The sequence below is a fragment of the Neoarius graeffei genome, chromosome 12 (assembly GCF_027579695.1).
Source record: "Neoarius graeffei isolate fNeoGra1 chromosome 12, fNeoGra1.pri, whole genome shotgun sequence".
In the NCBI taxonomy this organism is placed as follows: Eukaryota; Metazoa; Chordata; class Actinopteri; order Siluriformes; family Ariidae; genus Neoarius; species Neoarius graeffei.
The window spans coordinates 51,612,163-51,634,794 of NC_083580.1; the positions used below are offsets into that span (position 1 = coordinate 51,612,163).

General features: G+C 41.9%; 1 protein-coding gene across 1 annotated transcript in view; it reads right to left on the reverse strand.

The window, feature by feature from the left end:
- si:dkey-112m2.1 (transmembrane protein 132D) overlaps positions 1–22,632 on the reverse strand; it is a 424,830-nt gene that overhangs the window by 83,872 nt on the left and 318,326 nt on the right. The window contains exon 4 of the mRNA XM_060935984.1: positions 16,510–16,653. Coding sequence (XP_060791967.1) covers positions 16,510–16,653 — 144 coding nt within the window. The remainder of the gene's footprint in view (positions 1–16,509; positions 16,654–22,632) is intronic.

Genomic DNA, 22,632 nt, shown 5'->3' on the forward strand with positions numbered 1-22,632 from the left:
CTGTAAGACTCCATTTCCCAAATGCAACAAAAATATATGAGGATTCGTGTTCTCAGTTTTTCGCCTCTGGCTGTGGAACCTGATGGACTTTTGTTCAGTCAACAGAATCACAGGGCCAAGAGGAGGAATGTGAGAATCAAATCGGATACAGAAGAGAAGATTTATTTCTCCCTGTTTGTCACCTCAGTGATCATCTTCCTGCTTCTGTTTCTCTAGTGTGTGGTTAAGGGAAACTGCAGACTGCTGTAATGTAAATGCTGTAAATGTAAATGTATATTCCAATTAAAATGTCAGTGTTTAACTTGTCCTAGTCATAGTTTATATAAATGATTTTTAATATTTCTAATAGATTTATATTTAATTCATTCATGTGCTTTGTTTACTGTAATCTTTTACTGTTTCAGTATTCAGAGTTAAAGGTAGACTGCCTTTCAGATTTTTCAAGTGTAGGTCATAAAAAAAAATTTTCCCTGACACCCAATTATTTTTGTTTAGTGGACCGAAAACTACTGAATTTGAATCACAGACTTCTAATTTTATTAGTTTTTGTTTTTTTAATAGAACAATTAATGAATTTAGGGCCACGTGACCCTAAATTCTCCACTATTTTTTCCTACTTCACTGTGACCCAATTCAAGATACTACATAATACATCACGTGGTGGGCTTTCCCCATTTGCGCAAGGCATTGCGGGAAACAAATTTGAAACAGGAGAGAAAAACAGAGGACGTGAGTGTGCAAATGAAACGTGAAAGACCAACTACAGTAACAGAAAGCAAGAAGAAAATGCATTATGTTGCAAAGGAAAGGAAATACAGAAACAAACAAATGAATACTGGCGGTCAACGAGCTCTTTGGTGTGATCAGCTGTTTGTTTAGCGACAGAATGATGTAACTGTCAGTGCACAGTCAAAGGTAAACCTGTAGATGGCAGTAATGCAACACTGTGGATGCCAGCTGCCATAAAACCCAAAAGAAGAAGAAGAAAAAGAAGGTGAACCTGCACATGCACACACCGGACTTCCTCTGTCTACCTGACTGCATGAAGCAAGCGATTTCATGCACATTATTTGCTAGGGAATCCCCTCAAATTAAATAACTTCCCAGCCACAGAATGGCCTGATATTTTCTGAGATATTACAGAAATAAACATATCACAATGACCAAATTTCAGAGGGAACTAAATTTCACCGAATTTATGAAATCAAAAGGCCATCGAGCTTTAAGTATTTAATACAGAAATTGAGCACATCTGTAATCAGACCTCAGATGTAACTAATGAAATAAGGGATATTCAGAAGTAATGCGAGAGTTACGGACAAAGGGTGGAGTTTGTCTAAAACAGAAATGTGTCTCTGTGATGCAAAATTCTGATGTTGATCTTAACTCCATTTTCTTGTAAGATGTATAGTAAATATACAGATTTTTACCTTCTTGGAATTATGGGCTCATTTTGTATATTTTAGATTTACTCCCTGCAAAAATGTCAGAAATCAAAGCACACAGAATGACACTATATGGCCAAAAGTTTGTGGACACCTGACCATGACACTCATATGTGCTTGCTGAACATCCCATTCCAGATTTAGTTCTCCTTTTCTGTGATAATAACCTTCACTCTTCTGGGAAGGCTTTCCAGATTTTGGAGTGTGGCTCTGGGGATTTTTTTTCACTCAGCCACAAGAGCAATAGTGCAGTAAGGCAGTCATGTTGGGTGAGGAGGTCTGGGGTGCAGTCAACATTCCAATTTATCCCAGTGGTGTTCATTGGGGTTCAGGTAAGTGCTCTGTGCAGGACACTCAAGTTCTTCTACTCCAGCTTTAGCAAACGATGTCTTCATGGGCCTCGCTTTGTGCACAGGGACATTGTCATACTGGACATATTTGGGCCTCTTATGGCCCTTTTCCACTACCCTTTTTCAGCTCACTTAAGCTCGCTTCAGCTCACTTCAGCCCGACACGGCTCGCGTTTCGACTACCTTAGAGCAGCACGACTGAGCTCACTTCAGCCCTGCTCAGCTCCCAAAACTCGCACGGTTTTGGAGTGGGGCTGAAGCGAGCCAAACCGAGCCGAGTGGGGCTAGGGGCGTGAGGAGACACTCCCCTGTGCACTGATTGGTGAGGAGGAGTGTCCTCACACGCCCACACACGCCCCGCGAGCACGCTGGGATCTGTAAACACCGTAAACCCGGAAGAAGAAGAATTACGAATTACGAGAATTTCTGAAGCCTTATGCGCCTCGCCTCATCTATACTCTCTTGCCAGTATCTGTTGGCGTTGTCGGTGACAACAAGCCACAGCACCAAGACCAGCAACACTAAGGACTCCATGTCCTCCATGTTTATTGTTTACTATCCGGGTCGTGAGACTACCGCTTAAAAGGTCACTGATGTCACTGTTTGCTCCGCCTAACGACATCACGTGACGTCCACCCACTTTCGCTAACTCCACCCAATGTGTCCACCCACTTCCAGCCAGCACGGTTCAGCGCGGTTGTAGTCGAAATGCAACTCCAACAGCCCCACTCAGCTCGACTCAGCCCAACTCAGCACGGCACGGCTCAGCCCAACTCAGCCATGTTGGTAGTGGAAAAGCGGCATTAGTTACAGTGGAGGGAACTTGTAGACCAACAGCATTCAAAGACATCCTATTCAATTGGGTGATTACGACTTTGTGAAAACAGTTGGGGAACAACCGCGTATTGGTATGATGGTCACGTGTTTGGCCATATAGTGTATAATGTAGTGGTTTTTTTATTTATTTCTATAATACAGTGGTGCTTGAAAGTTTGTGAACGCTTTAGAATTTTCTATATTTCTGCATTAATATGACCGAAAACATCATCAGATTTTCATACAAGTCCTAAAAGTAAATAAAGAGAACCAAGTTAAACAAAGGAGACAAAAAATATTATACTTGGTCATTTATTTATTGAGGAAAATGATCCAATATTACATATCGGTGAGTGGCAAAAGTATTTGAACCTTTGCTTTCAGTATCTGGTGTGACCCCCTTGTGCAGCAATAATTGCAACTAAACATTTCTGGTAACTGTTGATCAGTCCTGAACACCGGCTTGGAGGAATTTTAGCCCATTCCTCCGATAGAACAGCTTCAACTCTGGGATGTTGGTGGGTTTCCTCACATGAACTGCTCGCTTCAGGTCCTTCCACAACATTTTGATTGGATTAAGGTCAGGACTTTGACTTAGCCATTCCAGAACATTAACTTTATTCTTCTTTAACCATTCTTTGGGAGAACAACTTGTGTGCTTATGGTTGTTGTCTTGCTGCATGACCCACCTTCTCTTAAGATTCAGTTCATGGACAGATGTCCTGACATTTTCCTTTAGAATTTGCTGGTATAATTCAGAATTCATTGTTCCATCAATGATGGCAAGCCGTCCTGGCCCAGATGCAGCAAAACAGTCCCAAACCATGATACTACCACCACCATGTTTCCCAGATGGGATAAGGTTCTTATGCTGGAATGCAGCGTTTTCCTTTCTCCAAACATAATGCTTCTCATTTAAACCAAAAATTTCTATTTTAGTCTCATCCATCCACAAAACATTTTTCCAATAGCCTTCTGGTTTGTCCATGTGATCTTTAGCAAACTGCAGATGAGCAGCAATGTTCTTTTCGGAGAGCAGTGGCTTTCTCCTTGCAACCTTGCCATGCACACCACTGTTGTTCAGTGTTCTCCTGATGGTGGACTCATGGACATTAACATTAGCTAAGGTGAGAGAGGCCTTCAGTTGCTTAGAAGTTACCCTGGGGTCCTTTGTGAACTCACTGACTATTACATGCCTTGCTCTTGGAATGATCTTTGTTGGTCGACCACTCCTGGGAAGGGTAACAATGGTCTTGAATTTCCTCCATTTGTACACAATCTGTCTGACTGTGGATCGGTGGAGTCCAAACTCTTTAGAGATGGTTTTGTAACCTTTTTCAGCCTGATGAGCATCAACAATGCTTTTTCCGAGGTCCTCAGAAACCTCCTTTGCTCATGACACGATACACTTCCACAAACATGTGTTGTGAAGATCAGACTTTGATGGATCCCTGTTCTTTAAATAAAACAGGAGCCCACTCACAACTGATTGTCATCCCATTGATTGAAAACACCTGACTCTAATTTCACCTTCAAATTAACTGCTAATCCTAGACGTTCACATATTTTTGCCACTCACAGATATGTAATATTGGATCATTTTCCTCAATAAATAAATGATCAAGTATAATATTTTTGTCTCATTTGTTTAACTGGGTTCTCTTTATCTACTTTTAGGACTTGTGTGAAAATCTGATGATGTTTTAGGTCATATTTATGTAGAAATGTAGAAAATTCTAAAGGGTTCCCAAACTTTCAAGCACCACTGTACAGTAGAAGCCATTCATTTGTTTGCCTGTTTCCATGCCCGCACCATGCGGGGTCCGTGCGAGGGCCGTGCCCGTATCGTAATCCCCCACACATGACGTGTTGATGAAGCCTGGACTGGCAACGCCCCTTAAAAAACACAGCTGCAATACCATTTTTTTCCACGGGGAGGAGCAGTGATTTATGAAGTTGCATTGACAAGCCAGATCAACGTTTCTGAAGAGGATGGCAATAAACCAGAGTTTAAGTCCCGTTGAAAGAAGTGCAGTTTTCTCGCTTACCATGTCCAAAACCTGACTTGAGCTGAGGCGATATTACGCCAATACGGCGCATTGCTCTAAACGTTGGTGGTATATCTGGGTTGTTATTCGTTTGTTCAATAATGCTGATTTGTTTACACTGAGTCCCGATGATTAACTATGCAATATTAGTTAGCTGTACGGCCTTGTAATGTCTGTCATTCATTTGTTATAACAGATAGACAGTTGACGTGGATTATTCAGGCATCGCGTGGGGAAAACAATACGAACATAAACACTTCTCAAAACATCCACTTCAACATGTTCCAGGTTTCCTACAAAACTGGCATGACTTTCCCTTTGTGTTGGGCATATCAACATCAGGTTATTTGAGCTGTTGCTCATTTTATTGGCGACTGTTTGCCTACATCTGGCGCTGCGCATACTGTATGTGGAGTACAACGGTAAAATAATGTGTTCTTACTTCCCTTTTCTGTTTGCGCATTCCCATTATATTCACCAGTTATTTCATTTTATTAAACGCGGATTGATTTTGTCATTATGTCACACGAAGTTTGCTCCGAGCTAAGCTGGCAATTTAGAAGCACTTCTCCATAAGCAAATGGAGAGAGGGGAGGGGCGCTGCACAGATGCAGCTGTGCGTATTCTGATTAATGCAAGAACAAGATAAGCAAGGGCGCAGATAGCACGGGGGACGGGGGGACATGTCCCCCCCAGATTTATAGTGACCCCCATCTGTCCCCCACCCACCGTCCCTACGTAAGGCGCCACACATAGGTAGAAAAAGTGAGGATTAATGTTCCGTTAGTTAGACTAACTTACACTGCAGCACAAAGTTGAAATGGCAGCAGCAGCAGCCTTGTCAGTGATCAATCCACATTTTCCCCTTCTTGAATCGGTGTAGGCTGGAGCAGATCCTTGCAGAGTTGGGAAAGCAAGGTGTTCATTTTCCACGTAATTCTCGGTTAATAACACTGCACAGCATCCATTTGATAGCAGCGGTGTTTCTGCTGCAACTAAGTACTCATAAGTTGGAATTTTGAAGTCGGAAAAGCATTGAAATCCAGCATCTCCCAGCATAAACGTTGGAGTTTTCGTTTCATTTCATTAACTGGCCATTTTTTTTCGAATTCCATGTTCCATGATGTCCCAGTTTTTAAACTGGGAAGCGCTCAGTTCTGAGGTTATGTTGCTCGGAGCTCCAAGTTCTGACTTCCAATGTAAATGTAACGCACCATCTCGACCCCGGGGTCCTAAGGGGAGCTGGGGACTTTGCCTGTCGCGGTAACCATAGTGATCATAAACAACTGTCTAATGACCGAGCTGGTGATCTTTCTGCCACATTAAGCCAGAGAAGAGGGTGAAAAAATCACAGCGTTTGTTTCAAGAACCAAAAGATGTAAATATCCTATGCCTGTTGCCTTTCCCAGATGTGACAAATACTTTTGTAATGTTGAGTAGCTAGTCTGATAATAAGAAGGAATTTGGACTTACCTGAAGTAGGCTAAATGTAAAATAACAGCATTCTAGGCTGTAGGTGAATATCTTTTAATGTTGTTATTTTTATGTATAATGTTATTTTAGTAAACAGCAACTAACTGATGTAACACACCCGGCTCATCAGCAATAGATTACACTACAAGTTCTTTACACTCTAGGGATGATGCTCACTTATACAGAGGCCTGGGGTAAACTATGGAAATGTTTACAGTTGACTGCTGTGCTTCTATACAGCCATACTCTGAGCCCCCACTCTGATTACCCTCAGAGAATGACAATTTAACATATTTACACTATACCTATTGGAGACCATTAATTACCACGACATAAGAAAGTAAGATCAGGCATACAGCAGATTATATCAGAAAATAAATAATAAACATTTATTATAAACCCATTACCGTGCTTAACCTTCTTCAAAAGTCGTCAATAATATTAAATAACAGCAACACTGAACAAACCACACATTCAAGATAGAAAGGGGAAAAGAAAGAAAATACCCAGCCGGAGTTAAAACAGTAACGTATGGGTACCCAAGTTGGCGCGCGTTGGAGCTCTAAACATCCAAGGGAAAAGAGTCACTGTTTACTCACGAACAGCTGTGAGTTAGCTTCCCCAAGCTAACTGTAGTCACTCTAGGACGTTGACTTCAAATACCAACATTGACCGTCGTCCATACGACCCACTACCATCCGCAGCAGCTGAGAAGACTCTGTACCACGAACCTCCCTCGAGCACCTTCAAGTAGTCCTCCTTTTTCCCGTGTTTAATCCCCAGTCCAAAACAAAAAAAAAAACCCTGCTAGCGAGACTCAACAGCTCATAGCAACAGCAGTAATTGAAAACAGCTGTGACTCCACCCCGTCCCGCTGAACCGACTCAAGTGGAAAAAATACAACCGTGGATCACTGGTCTCAAAGTCCGTAACTTTCACCTAGTGTTACTATTAATAAAAATCACTAATGTCCGTGAAACCACGGACAAGAGGATATTCACATAACCCCAATATACAGTACATTAAAAGATTACATTACATATTAAACTCTCCTGTTAATAACACATACTAGTACACAATATACAATACATTAACATAAATTGGGCTTAACCTAATTTTCAGATGTGTTACACTCTCCCCCTACTAAAACAGGGTCATGTCCTCATGACAAAGGAAAATGAAGATACGACTACCATATCACACACACACACACACACACACCAAAGTTCGTCATATGTACTATTTTAACTTTTCTCGTGCCTGAGGCTAGGACCTATCCATGTAAACAGGTTACTAACATATCAAGGACCCATGTTTGGGGTGGTGTCTGACCTATTAACTATTGGAGAGAGGGATAGTGTGGTTACTAAGGTGGGCTGCCCCAGGGAGTCATATGTCAGTCTTTCCGGTGCCCTTCTCACCCTCTGGGGTCTTGGGGCTTCAGGTGCAGGATGGCTCTCCGTCCTTAAGTCACAGGAGGACATTTCATGCTGTCTCTGATCATCTTCGGCACCAGATAGAGGTAAGGATTCACTTGAGTCAGCGGTGGACCTGTCCTCAACAGAAAGTGGGCTGAGACAAGAAAGACTGGGTGGATTGTCAGGGTAAGGCAGAGACATATTTGTACAAGAATGACCAGGTGACTGATCAGGAAAATGCTTGTGTATACCTAAACTAAGAAGATCTGGGGAAGCAGCCCCATAGGTCAAGACAGAAGAATGTGAACCAGACTGCCTTAGCAGAGAGTCAGAGCCATTGGGTACAACAGGCCAATCCCTTTCAAAGACCAACCCAAGGGGCACATCTGGATCATCTACATCCATCTGCTGGACCATCGATGGATAGTGAGGGGCATATACACCCAGCTCCTCTCCTTCTGACTCAGAGGTAGATGCTCCACTGCCACAAATGCTCTTCACTTCCTCAGGCACTGGGGCTTGTTTCCTTCTAATCCGTCGGCTTGACCTTCTCTTGTGCTCCTTCCTCTCTGAAATGTCTTGTGGCCCTAGTTGTACATCTTCTCCTAGGGGTAACAACAGGTTACGATGTAGAACCTTGTCAGGACCTTCTCCATTCTCTGGTCTTAACTTATACACAGGTAAGCCAGGCAGTTGACTATGCACAATGAAGGGATCTGCACACCACCGATCTGCTATCTTGTGTTTCCCCTGTAAACCAATGTTTTTAAGTAATACTCTGTCACCCGGAGCAAGTGGGCAATATCGGACCCTCTGGTCATATCTGTGCTTATTCCCCTCATTCCTCTTCCCACACATGCTTTCAGCAGCCTGATAAGCAACTTGAAGATCTCGTCTCATGTTTGCAACATATCTTGCATACGACTTTTCAGATGAACTGTCACTGGACACGCCAAAACACACATCAACTGGCAGCCGAGCTTCACGTCCAAACATCAAAAAGTAGGGACTATAACCAGTGCTGTCATTCGTTGTGCAATTGTAGGCATGAACAAGATAACTGATGTGCTGGCTCCATTTTCCCTTTTCCTCAGGTGACAGTGTGCCAAGCATATTAAGCAGCGTTCTATTAAAACGTTCAGGCTGTGGATCTCCCTGTGGGTGGTATGGGGTTGTTCTTGACTTCCTCACTCCCAGCATGCCCAGTAGTTCATGAATGAGACGACTCTCAAAGTCTCTACCTTGATCTGAATGCACTCTGTTTGGTAGGCCATAATGAACGAAGTACTTCTCCCACAACACTTTAGCAACCGTAAATGACTTCTGATCTTTTGTGGGAAAAGCTTGTGCATACCGGGTGTAGTGATCGGTGACAACCAGCACATTACAAATGTTCTTGGAGTCTGGCTCAAGGGACAGGAAGTCAATGCAGATGAGATCCATCGGTCCATTACTACTGAGATGGTAAAGTTCAGCAGCTCTGGTAGGCAAGGTCTTCCGTTGAATGCATCTAGCACAATTCTTACAGTACTTATCAATCTCTGCTTTCATCCGGGGCCAGTAGAATCTCTCTCGCACAAGCCCATAAGTCTTTTCAAATCCCAAGTGACCAGAATGATTATGAAGAGACTGTAACACGGTCTCTCTAAACTCTTCTGGGAGTAATAACTGCTGGCGAAGTGGTGTATTAGGTGGCTTTGACACTCGGTAGAGAACAGAGTTCTTTAACTGTAACTTATCCCACTCTTTCAGCAACAGCGAGATGTCTGGATGCCTTGTTCTGTCAGCACAGCAGCAATCTTTTTGGGAAACAGCTTTCAGCACTTCACCAATGCATGGGTCTGCAAGCTGGGACTGTGCAATCTCGACTAAGCTCAACCGGGGGAGATAGTGCATGGTCACAGCGGAGACATTGCAAAAGGCTCGAGGTACAGCTTGTTTGGAAGCTCCGAGCAAGTCAATGATTCTATGAGACTGGAAATGTTTCGAACAGCAGACCTGGGACACTTGGCACATGGCTTTGACACCAGCTGGTGGAATCTGCTCCCACCCATCAAACGAGCCAAAGACACCAAGAGGATCTGAGTGGGGACGGCGTGACAAAGCATCTGCATCCATGTTCTGCTTTCCAGGTCGGTACTTCAAACTGAAGTCATAGGTTGCCAGTGCTGCTAGCCAGCGGTGTCCAGCGGCATCTAACTTGGCTGTTGTAAGGACATATGTGAGTGGGTTATTGTCTGTATGGACCTCAAACTTCACTCCATACAGATAGTCATGCAACTTCTCTGTAACAGCCCATTTGAGGGCCAAAAACTCCAGTTTGTGTGTGGGGTAGTTCTTTTCAGATGCAGACAGACTCCTGCTCACAAAGGCAACTGGACGTAGTCCACCTCCTTGATCCTGATATAGCACACCTCCCAAGCCTTCTCTACTGGCATCCACATGCAGAGTGTAAGGATACTGTGGGTCAGCAAAGGCTAGGACAGGTGCTTTGGACAGGCTCTGCTTCAACATCTCGAAGGCTGCGTCACATTCTAGGGTCCATCTGGATCCAAATGCCTCTGACGCAGAAAACAATTGCTTTGGCTCTTGGTGGATCTTAGCCAGTGGTGCACTTTTGTCTTCTCGGATCTTTGATCTGTGTGAACTAGTGGGCATGCAACCCTTCAGCAGCTGGTTAAGTGGGTAGCAGATTCGTGAATAGTCTTTCACGAAACGCCTGTAATACCCACTAAAACCCAGGAAAGAGCGGAGGGCAGATATATTATTCGGACGCGGCCAAGACTTCACAGCCTCCACTTTAGCAGGATCTGTGGAGACACCCTCCCTCGACACAATGTGCCCTAAGTAGTTCACAGATGTGCAGCAAAACTGGCATTTATCCAACGACAACTTGAGGCCCTCCTCTTTTAACCTATCTAAAACTTTCAACAGCCGTTGCTCATGTTCTTCTAGCGTCTTCCCAAACACAATGAGATCATCAAGGTACACAAGCACCTCCAACAGGTTCATATCTCCCACTGTTCTTTCCATTGCACGCTGAAATGTAGCCGGAGCACCCGAGATTCCCTGCGGCATCCGCTCAAACTGGAAAAATCCAGCGGGACAGATGAAAGCGGTCTTCTCTTTGTCAGCTTCACCTAGGGGTATCTGGTAGTATCCACTCCTCAGATCAAGCACACTGAACCACTGGCTTCCACTCAGGCAAGCCAGTGCATCTTCGATCCTTGGCACAGTGTATTGGTCAGGAACAGTCCGTCTGTTTAATGTCCTGTAGTCCACACACATACGGATGGTGCCATTTTTCTTCCGCACCACCACAATGGGAGAGGCATATGGACTTCGGGACTCTGAAATAATGCCAGCTTTAAGCAATTGATCAAGATGTTGTCTCACATCAGCCACATCCCCTGGAGGCAAACGTCTGGAGCGCTCTCGGAAAGGCTTCCCCTCCGTCACTCGTATGGTGTGCTCGGTGGTCTTTGCACAACCCACATCAAACTCTCCTTGAGAGAAAACTTCTTTCCTTTGCAGCATCTTCTGGCACAGTCTCTCTTTCCATTCCTTTGGCACTGGTGAGTCTGCAAAATTGAATGTAGAGGGTGTCAGCTCATACAGGCCAAGGTTGTCATTAGGCTGTGTGGGACCTTTATCCACAATATCCACAGGGAACAGCTGCGCAATAGACATTCTTCTAGAGAGCCTGACCTCCCGAGTGGACATATTTCTCACAGCAACTGTAATGCGACGATTCTGAATCTCCTCAGCACTTTTGATGATGGGCAGAACCATAAGTTCATCAGGCAAAGTTGATTCTTCAGCCTGCTCCACCAGCACAGTTTGAGTATTCAAAGGATGAGGGAACTTTGGAATACCGCTTACGTTCACTATTGCCCCTGGGGGTATAATCTTATGCTTCGCCTCAGCGAGCCAAACAGTGCCCATCTTCATGTCTGCTGCTTCATCGGGTACTTTCTGAAACCTCTTGTATGCCTCTTTAATCTCCGGGTGCACGGTCATAGTCATTAAAAAATCCTCTCCTCCGATTGATTTGCAGGTATTAAACAGACGTCTCACTACTGATGTGTTTGTTCCAACTATTATTGAGGCCTCCCCTTTAACTACCGGGTCTGGACACACAAGCACAAGTGTTTCAACTGTCTCAGTCACTCCCACTACGTCACTGTTGAACTCAAGCCTTAAGCATATGTAGCCATCATAGGGATATTCTTCCACACTAAGTCCCCATAACTCCAAGCAATGAATTGGAGTCAGTGGCATGTGCTTCAAGTACTTGTTGTAAAATGAGCGATAAAGGAGGGTAACTTGAGATCCACTGTCAAGTAAAGCTTTTGCATATATGTCCTCAATTCGTACTGAGACAACAGAGCTAGGGCCAACGAGGCCTGCTGGGAGTGCAGCTTTCTGTCCTTGTTGCGGTTTACACTTTGTGGAACGTATCATCACCGGGACACCAGTTCGTTCCCTTACTGGGTCCCTGGGGAGTTTCCCTTCGGCCATCTGAGCTTTATGAGGCGTTGATTGACTTTCCTGAGGTTCTCGGCATTCTGACACTCACGTTGAAAATGACCATCTTCCCCACACTTGTAACAGAAAACATCAGCTCTGTCCTGCCGTGCTCTGTATGTATTTGCAGGTCTTCCCTCTACTCTTTGACTACCTCTCTGTGAAGGAGTCACTGTGGCTTCTGAGGGCAGTGCAACAGACAATGAGAGCAGGCGTGTAACCTCATTTTTCAAATCTTGCACCTCTTTACTCAGCCTCTCAACTGAAGGAACAGTTACAGGCACTGAATTGTAGTCAGAAAACACAGCAGGGCTGGTACTATACTGAACAGGAGCTACCATGGCAGAGACCGCAACATGACCAACAGGCGGCCTATCCAGTGTTATAGCCTCCTCTTCTCTCACTTCACGCAAAAGTTCAGTGAAACTGGGTGGAGGCTTGAATTTGTATGTCAATTTGATACGGAGGGCAACCAGGTCATTTGGCAATGTGCCCCGGGCTATCTGTTCAATGCGAGTTCTGTCCATCTCTGATAGCAGGATTCCTCCTTTGCGGAAAACAGAGTGTAGCAGCTTGTCAATTCTGAGGACGTATGCTGAGAGTTTTTCACCATGCAGCTGAAAGGTGTTACGAAACTTAAACATGAGATCGAGGGCACTCTCAGTGGTTCCGAATGCTGTTTCAAGTGCAGTAAAATAATCATTAGCTGTTGCACTGGGGTTACTTACTCTCAAACATCGGACAATGTCCGCAGCAGGCCCTTTCAAACTTTCTGCTATTTTCTGTTTTTTCATGGTGTCCGGACACTTCCATTCCTCTAGCAGGTGCATCATCTGTTCTGCCCATGCATCATATTCCTCTTCTCCTGGAGGTATTGGCTTTATGCCAGAGAATACACGAAGCTTACGATAGACTGCACTTTCCACAGGGGCTGTCTGACATCTATCTATTAAAGAATTGATGGCATTGACAAGCTGCATGTTCAGGTCTATTGGTACTGGTGGTAGCATGGTAGAAGATGGAGTTAGCCTGACAGGAGTTGGTATGGAAGAAGTTAAGAGGCCTTGTATATCAGCAACAGTTTTTCCCTCATGAGCCAAGAAGGCTTTCAATTTGGCTTGAAAATGTTCCTCTGGGACAACCTTCACAGACCGGGCTTCGCCAGCAACACTGACCACCCAGGGAGCCACCTCAGTACTAAAAGCTACCTGCTCAGGCATTTGAACTACATTAACATCCTGTGATATCTCAAGGAGAATTAACTGGCTTCTCCCACAAGAAGCTAAGCAACGACCTCTGATTTTGGACCTACCAAAGACCGCTACATTATCTAGTGTACTGTACACAACCTCATCAGTAACATCTACGGGTACATTACCTATCACTATTGCTCTGTTGAAATCAACACCTGTGTCTTTACACCAGCTAATAACCTGTTCAGCATCCATAGTTCTACACACAAGTTAATACCAGTATATCCACAGTATATAAGTACACAATATAATTAATAAAATTAGTAATAATACACAAAAATAGCACCATTAAAATATTCAGTATTACCAATAATAAATACACACTAGATTATATTCTCAAATTAACCATTAAAAACACAGCAATCAACTTCAGCTCCCGGACGAGCCCCCACATGTAACACACCCGGCTCATCAGCAATAGATTACACTACAAGTTCTTTACACTCTAGGGATGATGCTCACTTATACAGAGGCCTGGGGTAAACTATGGAAATGTTTACAGTTGACTGCTGTGCTTCTATACAGCCATACTCTGAGCCCCCACTCTGATTACCCTCAGAGAATGACAATTTAACATATTTACACTATACCTATTGGAGACCATTAATTACCACGACATAAGAAAGTAAGATCAGGCATACAGCAGATTATATCAGAAAATAAATAATAAACATTTATTATAAACCCATTACCGTGCTTAACCTTCTTCAAAAGTCGTCAATAATATTAAATAACAGCAACACTGAACAAACCACACATTCAAGATAGAAAGGGGAAAAGAAAGAAAATACCCAGCCGGAGTTAAAACAGTAACGTATGGGTACCCAAGTTGGCGCGCGTTGGAGCTCTAAACATCCAAGGGAAAAGAGTCACTGTTTACTCACGAACAGCTGTGAGTTAGCTTCCCCAAGCTAACTGTAGTCACTCTAGGACGTTGACTTCAAATACCAACATTGACCGTCGTCCATACGACCCACTACCATCCGCAGCAGCTGAGAAGACTCTGTACCACGAACCTCCCTCGAGCACCTTCAAGTAGTCCTCCTTTTTCCCGTGTTTAATCCCCAGTCCAAAACAAAAAAAAAAAACCCTGCTAGCGAGACTCAACAGCTCATAGCAACAGCAGTAATTGAAAACAGCTGTGACTCCACCCCGTCCCGCTGAACCGACTCAAGTGGAAAAAATACAACCGTGGATCACTGGTCTCAAAGTCCGTAACTTTCACCTAGTGTTACTATTAATAAAAATCACTAATGTCCGTGAAACCACGGACAAGAGGATATTCACATAACCCCAATATACAGTACATTAAAAGATTACATTACATATTAAACTCTCCTGTTAATAACACATACTAGTACACAATATACAATACATTAACATAAATTGGGCTTAACCTAATTTTCAGATGTGTTACACTGAAATTATGAGATTCAAGATGTTAACTTTGTCCTCCTGGCCTGCAGGCAATCCCTGGTGGGGTCAACAATGAAAAAACAAAAAACAATTACAGCGTTTTTTCAAAAACCGAGCAATGTTGACCAGGTAGGCCTTTGTCTACCAATGTTCATTCAGTTAGAAAACTCACAATTCGAATGTATATTGAAGCTTCAGTACACACACACATTATATATATATGCATTTACACAAAATGGAATCATTTGCTGACAGCTCAGTCCCCCCCAGTTCAAAAATCCTATCTGCGCCCCTGAAGATAAGTACTGTAACAGTAAATAGCTGCAGCTGGCTCCTGCTGGGGCTCAGCGCTTGCACTGGCTATGTTTCTGTTTTCATCTTCAAAAAATCTTTATCTCAAACAATCTCAACAATCATACTGTATGTACTATCCCATTCTTTTGGTGTAATGAAAAGTTGGTTTATAATAGTATTATATATATATATATATATATATATATATATATATATATATATATATATATATATATATATATATCCTGATGTGAGTTGATTTTGAGGTATGCATTCAATGTTAATTGCTGTGCTGAGCTGCAGATTTCTAAAGAGAACTCTGTGAAGAGTTCTGAAAAAGTGAGCACAGTATTAAGAAGCCTGTGTAACCAAGAGTAAATAAAAAAGGGGGAAAAAACAGCCTCTACATACATAACCATGATACTACTAATAGTAAGTACTACTGTACTGCTACTAATGAATAATATTGTTGCTTTAAAGTACACAAAAAGTTTCCTTTCACATGGAGGATATCACAGGATATCATCTTAATCTTCATTTTCTATAAATAAAATTACAATTTATTTGAGGCACTTACACGAGAGCACATCCAATGACGTTAACAATAACAATAATAACACTATTTTATTAATTTGACAACTCAAAACAATGAATTAAAATTGTGATAAAATAGACTACATCCCAAGCACACATTACAATTTCATGACCTAGATTTAGTATCATGAGGCTTCATTAAGTTGCACACAAAACTAATTGTCACTGCACAATATTTGCAATAAAATAAATAAAATGCAAAATAACAGGACGTGCTGGAGCAATTGCTACTTTATATGCTGATGAATAATGATGGAAGCCAATATACGAAACCAGTTTGATTTATTTCTTTTTTACTTTTCATTTTTGTCTCTTGTTTTTATGTTAAATCCTATTACATTTGACAGCAGTTTGCATTTTCTATACCAAAATACAAATGCAATACGGATGCCGCATGGCAGCAAACTCATAAAATTCCAGCAATAAAATTCCAGTTTTGAGCCCAAAAATCACTGAAATTGAAACTCTGATTTCATGTACAATTTTTATAAGATTCTGCAGGATGTGCTATGCAGGGAAATCTTACTTTAGCATATTTGCTAACAAACTTGGGGATTCATAACAAACTACAAAGGTCTAGCATTAGCTCGCTTAGTAAATACAATAACTTCACCAGCAATATAACCTCAATACAGCTACTGCTGCAGTGATAATGCTCACATTAGCTACTTGGCTCACTAACACTAGCATAGTGCTAGGTGTTTAGTTTTCTGATTAGCTTGGAATGGGCTTAATAGTTGTAATTAAAACCAATATGTATGCTAAATTGGCCATTGTAATGTATTTATGCCCCACCCCATTTTGATTCAGGGACACCTGTCACTGTCAAAATCACTGTCAAAATATGTTAACTCTCTATATGGAATTGTACTCACCTTAACAACATTGTCATCTGTTGATCGACACCCCACAGACTCTGTCACATCAGTCACAGCCCCATCCATTGCCACAGTGACCACTTTGATGGGCATGGCGACAGTCCTGCCGGTGAGCACGGCTGTGTTTAGGATCTCTGTCTCCTGTGTACAGTGATCAGAACAATCACAGGATAATCCGTTCTTCATTATTCAGGACTATTCATCATTCTGCCAGCTCCAGCACTAGTGCTTGGTCATCTGACTAGACCAATGAGGCACATCATTCAATTAGCATCATCAGCTAGAGGGATGTTTCAGAGCTATGCCCACAGAATCTCAAAACTTCACACAGTCATTCTGAAGGTTTATGCCAGTTCTGCCATTTATTATTAGAGCTTCCTCTGAAGACAATTAAAAAAATAATGGTGTCTATTTTCATTAGACAAACATTACAACAGCATTGGCCATCAATACAGCTCAAGACAGTGAACTATTTTAATTAAATATTTTAATTAGACCTGGTGATTTTGCTAATGCATAGCTAACATTGTTATATTGTCAATGACTATAAACATGTCTTTGGGAAATGTTGGTGTATTTGATGGTTTTGAAATTAAAAATGTAACCATGATTAAGATTTTGGCTTAACTAAACTTAATTGACTCCGATGTTTGTTTAAACCAGCTATTGTTTTTCCTTAGTCATCTGGTTTAATGGTTTGTCTGCATGCTGTGGTGGATTATTTATTTATTTATAAAATAGCTGCACTGTTGAATTCTGGATTCTGAGGTCAGAAGTTGTTGACATTAGTGCAAGTGAAAATCACAGGTTTATATCTCTCTCCAAAGTTTGCACCAGAGGCCGACGGGATGGTCCTCGCTCCAGAGCTCACACCAGAGGCCAACAGGGTGGCCCTCACTTCAGGCTTCAGGGAGGATGAGATCATTGTTCTGCCACCAGGCTTTAGGGAGGATGAGATTGTCACTCTGCTGGTAGGCTTCAGGGAGGACGAGATCAACCCTCCGCCACTAGGCTTCAAGGAGGATGCCGTCACTCAAACTAAACCTTTGTCTGTCTCTGAGTCCATGTAGGAACCCAAATCACTGCCCAAGTCAGAGTCCATGTCCATGCTGACACCAGGGTCCATGCCCATGCTCAAGCCTATGTCCATGCCGGATTCCATGCTCATGCCTGAGTCCATGCCCATATTCAAGTCCATGCCCATGCTTAAGCCCATGTCTATGCCTGAGTCCATGACCATGCTCAAACCTACTGTATGTCCATGTCAGAGTCCAAGCCTGAGTCAAAATCCTTGTCCAAGTACATGCCAGAGTCCACCTTCTTGACAAAATCCAAGCCTGAACCCAAGCCTCTACCTGCATCCTTGCTCCCGTCCCAAGCACAACCTGGTCCCAAGCCCAACCTGAACCCAAACCTCTACCTAAGCCCATGTTCCAGTGCCATATCATGCTAGTTTCTTTCACATTTATGGAAGGAGTCTCCAGTATCAGTGCTTTGTACCAGTCAGAGGTAAAGCTGTATGTAATTCTTTCCAACATGGGAAAGTGTTCAGTACAGAGGAGTTTGTGATTTCAAACTGTGTTTTCTTGTCATTAACTTTGACAGGGAAAAAGGAGAGACTGGAGAAGGAACAACTGTCTACAGCTACTAAAATGTAAGTGATAACAGGGACTTATAGCATGTGGTAAGCAGAGACAGGACACAATCGCATGAAATCAGTATTGATTTTATTGAGGGCAGTCCAAATATCATCACAACCCTAGACAGGGGTCAATACAGAGGCAGATAAGGGTCAATACACAGGCATGTCCATATTAAAAAAAAAAAGGTGGAAAACAATGAGGCTCCAAACTAGAAAACACAGAATATGAAATTAAGAAAACTTGGAAACAAGAAAATACATTTTGGACGTAACAACATGAAAATGCATGATAAGTGTTCACAATGAGATAAAGAAACAGACAGGTTTTAGTAGATAACCTAATTAGAAGGTAAAGGAAAGTAGGGGGAAACAATAATGATGCACTAGGGCAATAAACCTATGACAAGACGGGTGCAGAGACAGACTACATTCAAAACAAAATGCACATGGATAGTGATCAAATTCATGCTGGAATCCATGCTGCACACCGGAAGGCACAGCACGCGCCAAGTGGGAACTACGTTGGTGCTTGAAAGTTTGTGAACCCTATAGAATTATCTATATTTCTGCATTAATATGACCTAAAACATCATCAGATTTTCACACAAGTCCTAAAAGTAGATAAAGAGAACCCAGTTAAACAAATAAAACAAAAATATTATACTTGGTCATTTATTTATTGAGGAAAATGATCCAATATTACATATCTGTGAGTGGCAAAAGTATGTGAACCTTTGCTTTCAGTATCTGGTGTGACCCCCTTTGTGCAGCAATAACTGCAACTCAACATTTCTGGTAACTGTTGACCAGTCCTGCACACCAGCTTGGAGGAATTTTAGCCCATTCCTCCATATAGAACAGCTTCAACTCTGGGATGTTGGTGGGTTTCCTCACATGAACTGCTCGCTTCAGGTCCTTCCACAGCATTTTGATTGGATTAAGGTCAGGACTTTAACTTGGGCATTCCAAAACATTAACTTTATTCTTCTTTAACCATTCTTTGGTAGAACGACTTGTGTGCTTAGGGTCGTTGTCTTGCTGCATGACCCACCTTCTCTGAAGATTCAGTTCATGGACAGATGTCCTGACATTTTCCTTTAGAATTTGCTGGTATAATTCAGAATTAATTGTTCCATCAATGATGGCAAGCCATCCTGGCCCAGATGCACCAAAACAGTCCCAAACCATGATACTACCACCACCATGTTTCACAGATGAGATAAGGTTCTTATGCTGGAGTGCAGTGTTTTCCTTTCTCCAAACATAATGCTTCTCATTTAAACTAAAAAGTTCTATTTTGGTCTCATCTGTCCACAAAACATTTTTCCAATAGCCTTCTGGCTTGTCCACGTGATCTTTAGCAAACTGCAGATGAGCAGCAATGTTCTTTTCGGAGAGCAGTGGCTTTCTTCTTGCAACCCTGCCATGCACACCAGTGTTGTTCAGTGTTCTCCTGATGGTGGACTCGCGAACATTAACATTAGCCAATGTGATAGAGGCCTTCAGTTGCTTAGAAGTTACCCTGGGGTCCTTTGTGACCTCGCCGACTATTACACACCTTGCTCTTGGAGTGATCTTTGTTGGTTGACCACTTCTGGGGAGGGTAACAATGGTCTTGAATTTCCTCCATTTGTACACAATCTGTCTGACTGTGGATTGGTGGAGTCCAAACTCTTTAGAGATGGTTTTGTAACCTTTTCCAGCCTGATGAGTATCAACAATGCTTTTTCTGAGGTCCTCTCACACCTGATTGTCATCCCATTGAAAACACCTGACTCTAATTTCACCTTCAAATTAATTGTTAATCCTAGAGGTTCACATACTTTTGTCACTCACAGATCTGTAATATTGGATAATTTTCCTCAATAAATAAATGACCAAGTATAATATTGTTGTCTCATTTATTTAACTGGGCTCTCTTTATCTATTTTTAGGACTTGTGTGAAAATCTGATGATGTTTTAGGTCATATTTATGCAGAAATATAGAAAATTCTAAAGGGTTCACAAACTTTCAAGCACCACTGTATATGATAAAACTAAACTTTTTTTTTTGCAAATAATCCAAAACGGGCGGCACAGTGGTGTAGTGGTTAGCGCTGTCGCCTCACAGCAAGAAGGTCCTGGGTTCGAGCCCCGGGGCCGGCGAGGGCCTTTCTGTGTGGAGTTTGCATGTTCTCCCCGTGTCCGCGTGGGTTTCCTCCCGGTGCTCCGGTTTCCCCCACAGTCCAAAGACATGCAGGTTAGGTTAACTGGTGACTCTAAATTGACTGTAGGTGTGAATGTGAGTGTGAATGGTTGTCTGTGTCTATGTGTCAGCCCTGTGATGACCTGGCGACTTGTCCAGGGTGTACCCCGCCTTTCGCCCGTAGTTGGCTGGGATAGGCTCCAGCTTGCCTGCGACCCTGTAGAAGGATAAAGCGGCTAGAGATAATGAGATGAGATGAGATAATCCAAAACATTAAATATAACAATAAATACATAAAAGTATGAGGTGTTATTATTTAGTTAATAAAATTTTTTATTCCTTGTCAAATTCCCATGGTATAAAAGGAATAAAACACTTTGGGGTAAATGATGAACTGTTGGGCAATAACAGTGATCACTTTTGGGTGATGTGCTTCATCACATTATCCTGTTGCATTATTCAATCCTAAAATTGTCAATATTTCAAGCCTATTAATATATTTTACTAGAAGAGCACCACGCATAGTAATTTATTACTTGCATGTTAATTATTCATGGGCAACACGGTGGTCTAGTGGTTAGCATTGTTGCCTCATAGCAAGAAGGTTCTGGGTTTGAGCCCAGTGGTTGACAGGGGCCTTTCTGTGTGGAGTTTGCATGTTCTCTCCGTGTCTGCATGGGTTTACTCTGGGTGCTCTGGTTTCCCCCAAAGGCATGCAGGTTAGGCTAATTGGTGGCTCTGAATTGACTGCGAGTGTGAATGGTTGGTTGTCTGTGTCAGCCCTGTAATCATTTTGCAACTTGTCCAGGGTGTACCCCACTGCTTGTCCATAGTCACCTGGGATATGCTCCAGCTTGCCTGTGACTTCACACAAGATAAGCAGTTACATATAATGGATGGATGTTAATTATTCAGTGTATTTTGAGTCCTACTTAACTTTATTCTATTTTATTTTTTGCTTTACTCTATATTGCTTACCAATGTTGTTGTTCTTTATAGAAAGTGAAAACATTATTCAATCCTAAAATTGTGAATATTTCAAGCCTGTTAATAGGTTTGAGCAGTTCCTAATGACTCTTATGACTGATTTTTATTTATTTATTTATTTATTTATTTATTTATTTCAGTCATGTTTACTTCAGTGCACTACAATGAGCAGGGAATGATGGGCTGCTGCTTTCTTTTGGTGACAGGCATTAAGTTCTTCATTGTAGCCTATCTATATAATGTGTCTTAATTTTCAAGGGGATTTGAATATATAATTTTCTTTGAATCCCAATTTATGGAAATGGCAGCGGCCATGCCATCTTGGCACTCAGAGCTCAGTGTTCAGCCTTAATGGCAAGACACTTTGACAAGGAGTTATCACTTTGTGCCTGATTTGCTGTCAAAACACAAATTTATGGGGACCTGGAAAATGACTCCGGGATGTCACCATCAAAGAAATGCTGCTATTTAACCAATTTTCTTTCTGCATTAGCACTCCAACCCTTATTCTCTTCCCTTCAAATTAATTAAAATAATTCCACACTACTTTTCATAACACCCAGTGCTTTCAGATGTCTGTCAAAGTGCCCAGTTACACTGTTAAAAAAAAATTAATAAAGTGATTTTCAGTCAAGCCTGAAGATTAAAAGGCAAATTAAGAAAAGCTTTTCTAAGGCTGTAAAGGAAGATATAAGGAAATGAATTGTAACCATCAAGCAGCTAATAAAAGCTGCATGGATTCTTAAAAATTCTAGCCTGCTCATAATGAGTAATGCTTAAAATTGTGAACATGATTATTGGCTTTGTCAATTCATTAAACTTAACTAACTTTAGTTAGTTAGCACCAGATATAAATGTTTATAAAGTCATCATGGGCTTCCCAATATGTTTGCTAGCACCCAGTGTTAAAAAAACAAAACAAAACTGCTTCCTCTTATTTAAAAAAAAATGCTTCCATTTCTTCAAATTAAAGTCAATAAAACAAACAAGATTCAAAAGACTTGATGATATTTGACAAATTAATACAGATGTTTAATGACACCAGAAAACTGTTTATACTCAAGCTTGGGTTTACTAGTAAGGTTGATATCTTTAGTTTCAACAGATTTAATCTGGCTCTCTGTTACTTAAAGGATGGAGAAGCAGTGCTTCTTATCCTGTAGGTGAGATTTAAATAAAAAGAAAGTAATAAACCACTACATGTGCTACTATTATAGTAAAATACCGAGTGACAGGGTGGTGTGCTGAAGAGTATGTACTGTTACCATGCCAAAGTTGATTATATTCCCACATCCCATAATAATT